General features: G+C 33.0%; 1 protein-coding gene across 1 annotated transcript in view; it reads left to right on the top strand.

Annotated features, from left to right (window-relative positions):
* LOC138325685 (nucleoprotein TPR-like) overlaps positions 1-12,445 on the top strand; it is a 64,649-nt gene that overhangs the window by 15,654 nt on the left and 36,550 nt on the right. Inside the window, 16 exon segments of the mRNA XM_069271505.1 lie at positions 211-315; positions 989-1,096; positions 1,866-1,990; positions 2,605-2,706; positions 3,159-3,243; positions 3,809-3,862; positions 4,292-4,470; positions 5,656-5,734; positions 6,582-6,725; positions 7,149-7,322; positions 7,759-7,899; positions 8,030-8,140; positions 8,847-8,916; positions 9,587-9,673; positions 11,566-11,660; positions 11,927-11,969. Of these exon segments, the coding sequence (XP_069127606.1) occupies positions 211-315; positions 989-1,096; positions 1,866-1,990; positions 2,605-2,706; positions 3,159-3,243; positions 3,809-3,862; positions 4,292-4,470; positions 5,656-5,734; positions 6,582-6,725; positions 7,149-7,322; positions 7,759-7,899; positions 8,030-8,140; positions 8,847-8,916; positions 9,587-9,673; positions 11,566-11,660; positions 11,927-11,969 (1,702 nt within the window).

Genomic DNA, 12,445 nt, shown 5'->3' with positions numbered 1-12,445 from the left:
TGTATTAAGATTCACAGGTAAGATATCATACACAAAAATCCAGGTAAGGTATCATATACCTTAATATTCACAGGTAAGACATCCTACATAAGATATTTACAGGTAAGGTTATGTGAAAAAAATATGGGTAAAATAACAGATACAAAACAATGCACAGGTAAGGTCTCCTGTATAAGGTTTTATGGTATATTTGGTACTGTTGTGTTATAGGAAATAGAGGAAAAATCACCATTACTAAAGAAACAGCGACAGGAATACGAGAATTCTCTGTCCAGCATCGAACAGCTGACGAGGCAGTTGGATATGTCAATGTTGGTGAGTGATACTATTATTTCACATGGACATATAATCAAATAAGAATGAATTACATGACAAAAAATATTCAAACTTATTACATCTTACACTAAAGTGTATTTATTGCTAAAAGGTTTTCTTTATTTAGCCACTTAAAAAAGATAATTATTTTGGTCCACAAATTTCTAAACATGAAGAAATCATGACAGGTGTAAGTGGTTATTTTCTCTCATACCTACAAGTGTAATCCAGTTTGATCCCACGTAATTTTTAGTTATATGTTTTCATATTATTTTGTTTATATATTGTGTGTATATTTCTACATTCACTTTGACATACTTCCTGCTTGTTTTAAATTTTCTTAATTTCTATTGTGAATCCTGCTTTATAAGGGCCTTGGTAAAAAAAGTTATGTTATTTTCAGCAACTATGTTAATTTTATTATGAAGAACTTAAACAACAGAATTTGTGTTAAAGATATTGTGCATTAATTGACTTGTTGTTGTGGTTTACTTTCATTTTTTTTAAAGGAACATATAACAAAATTGTAATAAAGACCTTGAAGTATGAGGGAAAATTGATCCGTTATATGTCTTAATTACACAGTTACAGGAAAGCTTTCAATGTTTGAAGACATTTTAATGATAATTGATTAATTAAAGTTATGACAAGGTTATGACTCATTTTTCTTCAGGAATCTCAAAATTTACGAGTGGAAGCGGACAAGATCAACATTAAGTATAACCACATGCAGAGGGAGAATCAGAAACTACAGCTTCAGACCAACGATCTGTCTAAACAGGTAATAAATGACCTGTGGTCAGCTTCAGACCAATGACCTGTCTAAACAGGTAATAAATGACCTTTGGTCAGCTTCAGACCAATGACCTGTGGTTAGCTTCAGACCAATGACCTGTCTAATATCAATGGTAATAAATGAACTGTGGCCAGCTTCAGAACAATGACCCGTCTTAACAGGTAATATATGACATCTGGTCAGCTTCAGACCAACGACCTGTCTAAATAGGTAATAAATGAACTGTGGTCAGCTTCAGACCAACAACCAGTCTAATTTCTCAAATTAAAATTTTTGGGGATGCACTAGATCAGTTTTAGAAATTAAAAAATCCAAACACAAGATGGCAGGCAGTGTCCATATTGAATAAGACAAATGAAGTGTGTTCCCTCTTTGTTAACTTAAGTGATAGTGCTATCCAACTGGGGCCGCGGTGGCCGAGTGGTTAAGATGTCCCGACATATTACCACAAGCCCTCCACCTCTGGGATGCGGGTTCGAATCCCATGTGGGGCAGTTGCCAGGTACTGACCGCTGGTCGGTGGTTTTTCTCCGGGTACTCCGGCTTTCCCCCACCTACAAACCTGGCACGTCCTTATATGACCCTGGCTGTTAATAGGACGTAAAAATAAATAAACCAAACTGAAGCACACCCCAATCGGTCACATTATGCTAATAAACCAGTCATCCCATCCCCTCTCATTTTGATGTATATGTATTCTTTATGCAGTCTTGAGATCCTGATTTTCTGATTGATAACTTGTTTTCTGCTCCAGCTCCGCTACACCCTGAAAGAGAATTGTGAGTTACGAGGCGGACGTGTGGTTAAGGAGGTAACACAATCGTCACCGGACGTCAGCAGTGCCTCCAAAGTAATCACCGATAAACTGGTCACCTTTAGGTATGTCAAGGTCACGAAGGTCACAAGGTCAGGAGTCTCTTCAGTGTCAATGTTATCACTTGAAGATTAGTCACATTTAAGTTTTCTCCTGATTTATAGTCTTGTATTGGTAAGTCAAGGTTCATAAAATTCAGCATCATCATTTTTATTCTGAATGTTGATTGAAATATCAGGTGTAAGTTTATATTCTACTTTTACACAAAAAAGATTTTTTATTGAAATGTCAGAAGTATGTATTTCTCTAATATCTTCCTGTGTCAGGCCTGTCTTGGGAAATAAACCTGTGTATGATAATATTTATTACACAAGCACCTGCCCATGAAAGCGTTATGGTGACATCATGAAGGTTATATGACACTTCATGCATTAAGACGTCATGAAAACTTGCATCCTTAAAGGCCAAACCAAAAAACATAACTTTTAGCAAAAAGTACTCATAAATGCTGCAATATGAGAGAAAAATACTGGGCTTATACTGGATATGAAGTATAGTGACATTCCATGCTTGAGCCTCCGGTACCTAACATGGATACAGTCAAGAGATGTTGTATATGTGCATAGTAGTATGTAATTTTCCAAAGGTGTTTTATTTGTTTCGAAACTTTGTATTTTAGCAACATAGAGGAACTGCAATTCCAGAATATACGTCTGTTGACAGTATTGCGAGATCTTAGCGAAAAACAGGAAGAAGAAGAGAAGATGGCAACCGATTCAAAGTAATTTACTCAGTTACTCATAAAGAATTACAACATTTCCATTTGGAATGAAAGGAGATATAACATTATTGATACCATAAAGCTCATGTGTATTGTAATGTGTAATTTGTGCATGTATTTCTTGAGGCTGCAATGCTAACAAATCCTTCTATCAGTTGTTTTACTCATCAAAAACTTTGGAAGAAAACAATGTCGAGGTATATTCATAAACAATATTGTTTTCTCTTTAGTCATACATAACAAATATACCTATTGGCTTATTGATCCCTCTGCCGATACATCTAACCATTATGAAATACCTACAGGACGTTGGAAACCTCCGCCTTCTATTTAATTTTATTGGCTTAATAGTTAGGGGAAATAAGTGTTTTTGTCTACAATCAAATCTCTAGGTAATGAAAATATTGCAGTAATTTCACTTTCCCATCTCATTATCTTTTTGCTATCTCCAGAACAAAGGAGCTACAGAATCAACTTGAGATTGCCAATTCGGAGATACAGGAGCTGAAGTCGAGTCGAGAGAAACAAATGAAGATGGTATGAACAAAACTATACTAGAGCAGACGAGAGCAGTCCATTGTGAAATTACAGTAGCAGTGAATGAGTTAAATAATGGATGGCAATAGATGGGTTTTATGCTATCATTATGAACTTGAGGGTGTGTGGAATGTGTGAGAACATGTTCTCCATGTCTGTCCTGTCTTATTGTGTCTAGTCTTAAAATATCTTGCTCCAATTGTATATGGAGTGGTAGAAGTATTGTCTTTTATGGTAGTATTATGGTGAGACTTTTGAAGGTGGCACGCTGCGTCCAAAAACTTAGACTATGACAATTGGTCTGTAGTTTTATATGGAAACTCCAGCTTAATTTCAAATTAAACGAGGGCACATCTTTAACTAAATTACCATTGCTGTTTTTAGGTCACTAACCATAAACCAAACTTCCATGTTTTGGTAAAATTGATTTCATCATCAAAATAAATTTCATCCCTGTTTATATATAATAGGAAAAAAACCATACTATTAAGATATGATAATGTCTTGATACAATTGTATAGATGACAATGTATTCCTGGCATTAATTGTTTAAATCCTATTTCAGGTTGAAACTATTGTCCGACAGAGAGATCTATTTAAAGTGCTGAACCAGTCAGGGGTGAGTCAAAAACAAAAATACATTTTAGAGTATTATTAGTGTATTTTGTCATTTATTTATAAGTACAGACTATTGTAATTGGTGGCAATCGTAATCTAAAAGACTCGAAGTTTGTCTGATATCTGAGACTTTAATAAAGACACAACTTAACCTAAAATAATGGGTAATAAAAGTCATAAATATTTCCTGGTTATCTTGAACAATATATCTTTAAGCGTTTAAAGTCTCATTATCTGATCAGAGAACTGTAAACTGTATTTCAGCGGGTATGAGTTTTCAAAATAAAATCATATTAATGATAATTATTTCGGATGGCACTAGCACTAGCACTCATAAAGTTGTAGATGGGATAGGCAATGAACAACCCTTTGATAGTGTAATTAACATGTGAGATTTGGGGGTATTTAATTGTGATTTCCCTCCTTCCAGATGGGAATGCCGGCGACCATGAGTATGACTGATGGAGATGACATAAGTATGATCACCCCTGTAAAGAAGTCTCCGGTAAAACAGTCTTCTGACAAGGCCTTACAAGACATGAAAACTGCCCTCACTCAACTACAGGAGGACTTTAACAACTATAAGAAAGAGAAAAAGGAGAATGAGAAGTAAGTTGTAATACTAATGAGAAGTTATTGGAAAGCAAAATATTTTAATGTGAGGATAATTTTCACGTATTTTGTGGGTCTTGATAATTGAATAAAATAATAATAATGTATTATATATTATATATAATAGAACTGTATTAGTCAAAAATGTGAAATTATCTTGCTGTGAAAAAGTTATTTGCAATGATATTGCAAAATTAAGTAAATAAGTTGGATTACAGGAGTTGTAATTTTACTGATGCTCATTTCATTGTCCCTTATTGTAAAATGAATGGGAAAGATAGGATATATAGAATATCTTACACTCGTGACTATGTGATATTGAATTTATCAAATGAGTTCAATAATTTTATATGCACGAGCCTTTAGGCGAGTGGCATATCAAATTATTTAACGAGTTTGAGAAACTTCATATCACATAGTCACGAGTGTAAGATTCTATTTATCACATAACTTTTATTAATAAAAATACAAGCAAAACTTTAAATTTCGTCTCTATATAAAACTGTAGAAATCTGGCTCGGATGTGACTTTTCCATCATGCAACGTCATACAGATATTATGACGTCAAATCTATATGTGACGTTATATTAGTGTTATTACACATGTGTCTTACGATATTTATGACATGGCCGTATGACATGGCTGGACGGGCCAGTTATATATGTTAATTATGTGATAAAAAGTGCTACCCATGTCCTGTCACATCATTTCATTTTTACCCACAGTTGTTTCCTTCCAAAATGAACCAAACTCACTTGAGCTGAAAAACTTAGATAGTTTTACTACCAGTTTGACATCAGGAAAACAAGGCTCTTCTACCTTAATTTCCTTAATTACAGGTAGAAACAGAAAAAATTAGAGAAATCGGAATGTATCATATTTGACTTAACTAATTTACAGGCCACTTAAAAATTAAAAATTAAAAAAAAAATGAGTAGATGTTTTATGGAAGCAGAGAGTAAGACATAAGTGATAGATATGTGGTATTCATATTTTCCGCCTACATTTGAAAATTTAGATACAAGATAAGTAGCCTCCAAAAGCTAGTGGACGTTCTTATTGGGACATAGAGCGTATTGGGTTCGATAAGGTACTTTTGCTTTTGTATATGAATCATGATGAAAGACTATTTTATAATGAAAGACTATCTTATAATGAAAGACTATCTTGATTCCTTTCTAGAATCATGGAAGAAGAGCTTGAGAAATACAGAAATAATTTATCCTCCATGACTGTCCAGAATGCCAAGATGTCTTCACAGGCAAGTACAAAAATTTCTAATATGTCAGCCAAAATACAGGCGATAATTTAAGATATGTTGTTTGTACAGTCTCCTAAAAGGAAATCTACAGTTGTTGTAAATGGTTGTCTTAGAAGGATGAGACTGTTCATTTTAATTCTGCTAAAATGAACTAATTTGAGAGACATTGCATATATTGAATTTATAGAAATTCTGTAAATTTGGTATATTTTTTTGCTCTCATTACTCCTGGTCTGAATCCAAGATTAATTTTATCCATATATGTATATGTATATCAGAGCAAATAGACAGAATTCATGGCAATTTCTGATTTGATGACTTACTCAGAGTTATGCTGTTTGTATTGTTTTGTTATGCTAAGTGGATGGATGGTGATTGTTTTGTATTGTTTTGTTACGCTAAATGAATGGATGGTGATTGTTTTATATTGTTTTGTTATGCTAAGTGGATGGATGGTGATTGTTTTGTATTGTTTTGTTACGCTAAATGGATGGATGGTGATTGTTTTGTATTGTTTTGTTATGCTAAGTGGATGGATGGTGATTGTTTTGTATTGTTTTGTTATGCTAAGTGGATGGATGGTGATTGTTTTGTATTGTTTTGTTATGCTAAGTGAATTGATGGTGATTGTTTTGTATTGTTTTGTTATGCTAAGTGGATGGATGGTGATTGTTTTGTATTGTTTTGTTATGCTAAGTGGATGGATGGTGATTGTTTTGTATTGTTTTGTTACGCTAAATGGATGGATGGTGATTGTTTTGTATTGTTTTGTTATGCAAAGTGGATGGATGGTGATTGTTTTGTATTGTTTTGTTATGCTTAGTGGACTGATGGTGATTGTTTTTAGGTAGACTATTCCGCAGAGAAGTACAAGGTATTACAGGGTAATGCAGAAGGCTACAGGAAAGAAATAGCCGCCCTGAGGGACAAAGTCCAGAAGTACTCGGCCAGTGTGGCTAAACACGAACATACCATCAACCTTCTCAGACAGGTGGGTATTACATAGGATATTGCATGAGTGTTCCTTTCATAGGGGATTTTATGAAACAAGTCTTGAATTGAGGTTTATTTTACGCCAGCCTTGGTGAATAAAAGTTGGGCTGAGTTTCATGTAATCTCCTGTGAAATAAACATATTTAAGATTTAATTGGTCCCCTAACACCGGCAACTTATATTTCCAAGAATTTTGATGTCATGATGTCACAGGGAACTTCCTGTTGGCACAGCCAATAAAAAATTTTCCACAAGGAACTTCCTGTTGGCACAGCCAATGAAAATCAATCCAGGTTATAGATATTACATTAGTGACTTGTGAAAATCCATTACATATGTCACAATGTCACTTGATACTTTAAATATAATTTATTCCAATCCATTCAGAATTGTATGTCACCTTTTGTATTACACTTTGTAGGATCTGATGTCATCCAAGGAAAATTTTGCCCGTGCAGACACTCGAGCACAAAATTTACGTATTGAGAAAGAACTGCTCAAGCAATCAGAGCAACGTCTTCTACAGGACATCGAGTCAATGAGGCGTGAGAGACACTCGCAGGCCATGCTCATGGCTAACCTTGAGGCCATCAAGGTAGGAGAGATCACTGATATGAAAAATATTCTATTATGTATTTGCAGATAATAGTGATTTTCCCCAAGTCATTTCTCAGAAATGCATATATTTTTTTTATTCCAGTTTTCTTTCCAAAAGGAGGTTGAAATAGCAGTTTAAATCTGTTGTATAAATGTCTTCTGTTTGTTATTGTGATAACATCACCCCTATGACTTATATTGTTACTTTGATGTGAAAACGTTATGGCATCAAAGAAGAGAAAGAGTTCTGTGTTCATTCATTCACCCTTGAAGACACATTTGAACTCTTAGTCAAAAAGGTAACTGAGAAAACATGATGAGCAATAATCCTCCATAATTAATAGATAAAAAGTAAATTTGTTAATATTTGAACTATTTTGATATTAGACCTGGAAAAATGGATATCTTTGATTTAATACGTTTTATGTTTATAGAATAATATCGAGCGTTCTGAATCTGAGACGAGGAACAGATACACTAATAAGATTGATGCTATCGAGATGGAAAACAGCAATCTAACGAGGAAACTTCACTCGGCACAGGACGAACAGAAGACCATTACATCTATCTTCGAGGTCAGTTAAGAGATAATGTTAAACTGGAAATTGATGTTTGAATTTATTTTTGGATGATCCCTGGTAATAAATTGAAATGAACTTGAAATTGTGTATAGACATAAACCATGGTTTTTTTCTGCTCTTTTAGAGCCAAATTAAAGAAATCCGTGGGCAGTTGGAACAGGAGCTCTCAAACCACGAGGCAGACAAGAAAAACATCCGAACATTACAGCATGAACTGGAAGGAGTAAAAGGCCAGGTACATTAAAAACCAAAACATAATCTTATCTTTTTTAGTCTAAATAAGAGAGCTCTGATATAAAGTCTGTATTCATGTTAATCTATATGTGTTTATTAAAGATGCTCCACCACTGACAAAAAGTATTTTTTCACTATCAAAAACTGGAGCAAACGATTAGGTATTTTTCTACAGTTACAAAAGTTACTTACTTTACACCATTACCACCATTGAAAATTTTGAGCTTCTAATTTTACTTTAGTTAAAAATATAAAAAATAATTAATTGCATCCCGAAATAATTCCTTGTCACTATATCCTATATGGAATGAAATACTGATTGTGCATGCACCAAAAGCAAAATAAATTATTTTATATATTTTTTTGTGTTAATTAAACATAAATATATGATTAAACACCAATTATTGTTCATATGATCAACTATGCTCTGTCGGCGGTGGAGCATCTTTAAATAAATACAGAAGAGCTATGATAGCAGTAACATTCAGCCTGTCTACATGATCAATCTATGATACATATGTGTTTCATAGAATATAGAGAGAAGAGCTCACATTAATGTAAGGATGATCAAACAAATAGTTAACGTAAATCCTGCTGTTTAATTTATTTGTAGTTCATTATACTTATTTTTATGATACTGAAACTATCATCTTTATTATGAATTTGACAAATGTGATTTTCGATTTTAATTTTTAATTGTGCTTCAGTTGGGAGCTGCTGAGGCTAAGCTAGCGTCTGCGGAGGCGAGACTTGCCAATTCTTCCACCAATCTGACAGGTGTGTATTACCTGATCTTATTACACTTTCTCATCGATACTCTTCACCTTCAGCCTTATTGGTTACTATGGTAACTGCATTTCAAAATCATAAAAAAAACTGACAACTGCTGATGTGAAGAAATATGATTGGTAAGATTATCAACTTGAATGTAAATTAAAAAAACTCATTTCGGAAATATCCCCATATTCATCTCATATATGTGTATGTTAGATTTCAGTTGAATATTAACAAAAAACAGCATTTATCACAAATGGTCATCATGACCTACATCATCATTGTGCTTTGTCTGTTATCATTTGTTATGCATCGTTTCCTTCGGTAAACATTTCACTGTAAAACCAACTTATTTTTGTGTGTAATTTCACTTCGCATATATTGTAAGCGATAAGAAAACACAAAATTATCTCAGCAAAAGTGTTCTCTTCTCAGATATAGTAGAACCATATAATTCTAAATTGCAAAAAGAAATTGCTGTGACAATGTCATTAGACATAAAAAAAAACCCACGAAATTTAGTTACCATGGAAACAAGTTGGTTTACAGTATAAAGACGTTTATCAATAAATTTCATAATTGTGAATGTGTAATATTTGAGTGGAGAGACCTGTTGTCTGTGTGCAACTGTTTGGTACTGTCCTTCTGTTTACTCTCGTTATTATTTTAACAGACTCCGCTGGTGTTAACACAGAGACCCTTAGTGATGAATTGAAGGATCTACAGTCTCAGCTGGAACAGTCCCAGCACACTGTCAGCTGTAAGTAGTACCCACTATAACATGTCGGTAAAAATATATTTATAAGGTCAAGTCAGTTTTAAGTCCTCATCTCCATAATTCAATAGCAATTAGCTTCTACCACCATCAGAAAGTACAATTCTTAGCCCCCTGCCCCCATATTTACAATAACAATTAACTTATACCAAGGTCAAATCTTCCAATTTTTATCCTTCACCCCTTATTCTCAATAACAAATAGCTTATATGAAGATAAAAAAGTACAATTCTTAGCCCCTGCCCTCTTGTTTTGGTTAACAATCAATTTATACCAAGGTAATATTTTAGAATTTTAACCCAGCCCTTTTCCCCTTGTGGCATATGAATTTCTTACTGAATCTCATTCTCAATAACTGATAACTTTGATTATTTTCAGCAAACATTATATATAGTTTAACTGTCACATACAATAATAGCTTCATTTGCTGCGTAAAGTGTTACCATATATGTACGAGTCTAAATTTTGTGGTAGTAGGCAATAATTATACCATTCATTCTGGTAAAGTGTTACCATATATGTACGAGTCTAAATTTTGTGGTAGTAGGCAATAATTATACCATTCATTCTGGTAAAGTGTTACCATATATGTACGATTCTAAATTTTGTGGTAGTAGGCAATAATTATACCATTCATTCTGGTAAAGTGTTACCATATATGTACGATTCTAAATTTTGTGGTAGTAGGCAATAATTATACCATTCATTCTGGTAAAGTGTTACCATATATGTACGATTCTAAATTTTGTGGTAGTAGGCAATAATTATACCATTCATTCTGGTAAAGTGTTACCATATATGTACGATTCTAAATTTTGTGGTAGTAGGCAATAATTATACCATTCATTCTGGTAAAGTGTTAACATATATGTACGATTCTAAATTTTGTGGTAGTAGGCAATAATTATACCATTCATTCTGGTAAAGTGTTAACATATATGTACGATTCTAAATTTTGTGGTAGTAGGCAATAATTATACCATTCATTCTGGTAAAAGTGTTACCATATATGTACGATTCTAAATTTTGTGGTAGTAGGCAATAATTATACCATTCATTCTGGTAAAGTGTTACCATATATGTACGATTCTAAATTTTGTGGTAGTAGGCAATAATTATACCATTCATTCTGGTAAAGTGTTACCATATATGTACGATTCTAAATTTTGTGGTAGTAGGCAATAATTATACCATTCATTCTGGTAAAGTGTTACCATATATTTACGATTCTAAATTTTGTGGTAGTAGGCAATAATTATACCATTCATTCTGGTAAAGTGTTAACATATATGTACGATTCTAAATTTTGTGGTAGTAGGCAATAATTATACCATTCATTCTGGTAAAGTGTTACCATATATGTACGATTCTAAATTTTGTGGTAGTAGGCAATAATTATACCATTCATTCTGGTAAAGTGTTAACATATATGTACGTTTCTAAATTTTGTGGTAGTAGGCAATAATTATACCATTCATTCTGGTAAAGTGTTACCATATATGTACGATTCTAAATTTTGTGGTAGTAGGCAATAATTATACCATTCATTCTGGTAAAGTGTTACCATATATGTACGATTCTAAATTTTGTGGTAGTAGGCAATAATTATACCATTCATTCTGGTAAAGTGTTACCATATATGTACGATTCTAAATTTTGTGGTAGTAGGCAATAATTATACCATTCATTCTGGTAAAGTGTTACCATATATGTACGATTCTAAATTTTGTGGTAGTAGGCAATAATTATACCATTCATTCTGGTAAAGTGTTACCATATATGTACGATTCTAAATTTTGTGGTAGTAGGCAATAATTATACCATTCATTCTGTACGTTTAAAGTTTTATAAAATTGATATTTTGGGTGTATTTTCAGCGCTTCGAGATCAACTAGAGAAATCCCAGGATCATGTTGCTAATTACAAGGCCATTGCTGATGGCCTGCAGAAAAACATTGATGAACAGGCAATGGTAACATTTTATTTCTAAGAATAAGAAAAATATTTGGCCAGACTTAAATTGTTATTGAATATCACTCAGTGTTTGGATGTCTTTTATAGTTCTCATATTTTTATGAGAAGATAGTGTTGATGAATAGCCAAATATTTTAACTGATTTTGTTTGAGACTAAATATGGTTTGACATGTCAGCATTTGTTTGTAACAGACTTATTGCATAGTCAATAGCATTCTGTTTGTGACTTAACTACGTGATTTTAAGCTTGATTTTTTTTTCAGGCAAACAACCAGTATGAACAGAAATTTGAAGAAATGTTGGAAGGTTGGTTACTTTATTCAGTAAACATCCTTATGTTATACGGTATTTATGTATGTAATTGTACATTATAATTTCAATGTTTATCAAATTCATGCTTTTTAATTTGCTCTGTTTGTTTTGTTTCCTCCATAATAAATGTCAGCAGTATTTAGCAATTTTTCTGCTCATCTGTCACACCCATACATACACCTATTTTATAATAGGACATGTCCTAATTTCGTCATTAACCAAAACCATTATCAGGTATTGTAAAAGTGGAATGATTCATGGATTGGAAATTATAGCTTATTTCGCATTCTATAAATTTATGCAAATACATGTACATATACCCATGGGCAAACATATTAACAAATGTGAAGTCTACATGTGAATAGATTAAAAATTAATTTAACTACACAATGCAAGAGAAGCTGTGTAAAAATATCATTTATAGAATTATTCCCTTAAAGCAATATTGTTCTTTTGCTTGTCTTTTTATT

This window comes from Argopecten irradians, chromosome 6 (assembly GCF_041381155.1).
Source record: "Argopecten irradians isolate NY chromosome 6, Ai_NY, whole genome shotgun sequence".
In the NCBI taxonomy this organism is placed as follows: Eukaryota; Metazoa; Mollusca; class Bivalvia; order Pectinida; family Pectinidae; genus Argopecten; species Argopecten irradians.
Note: the sequence above shows the minus strand (reverse complement) of the source record. Positions and strands in the feature narration are given on the sequence as shown.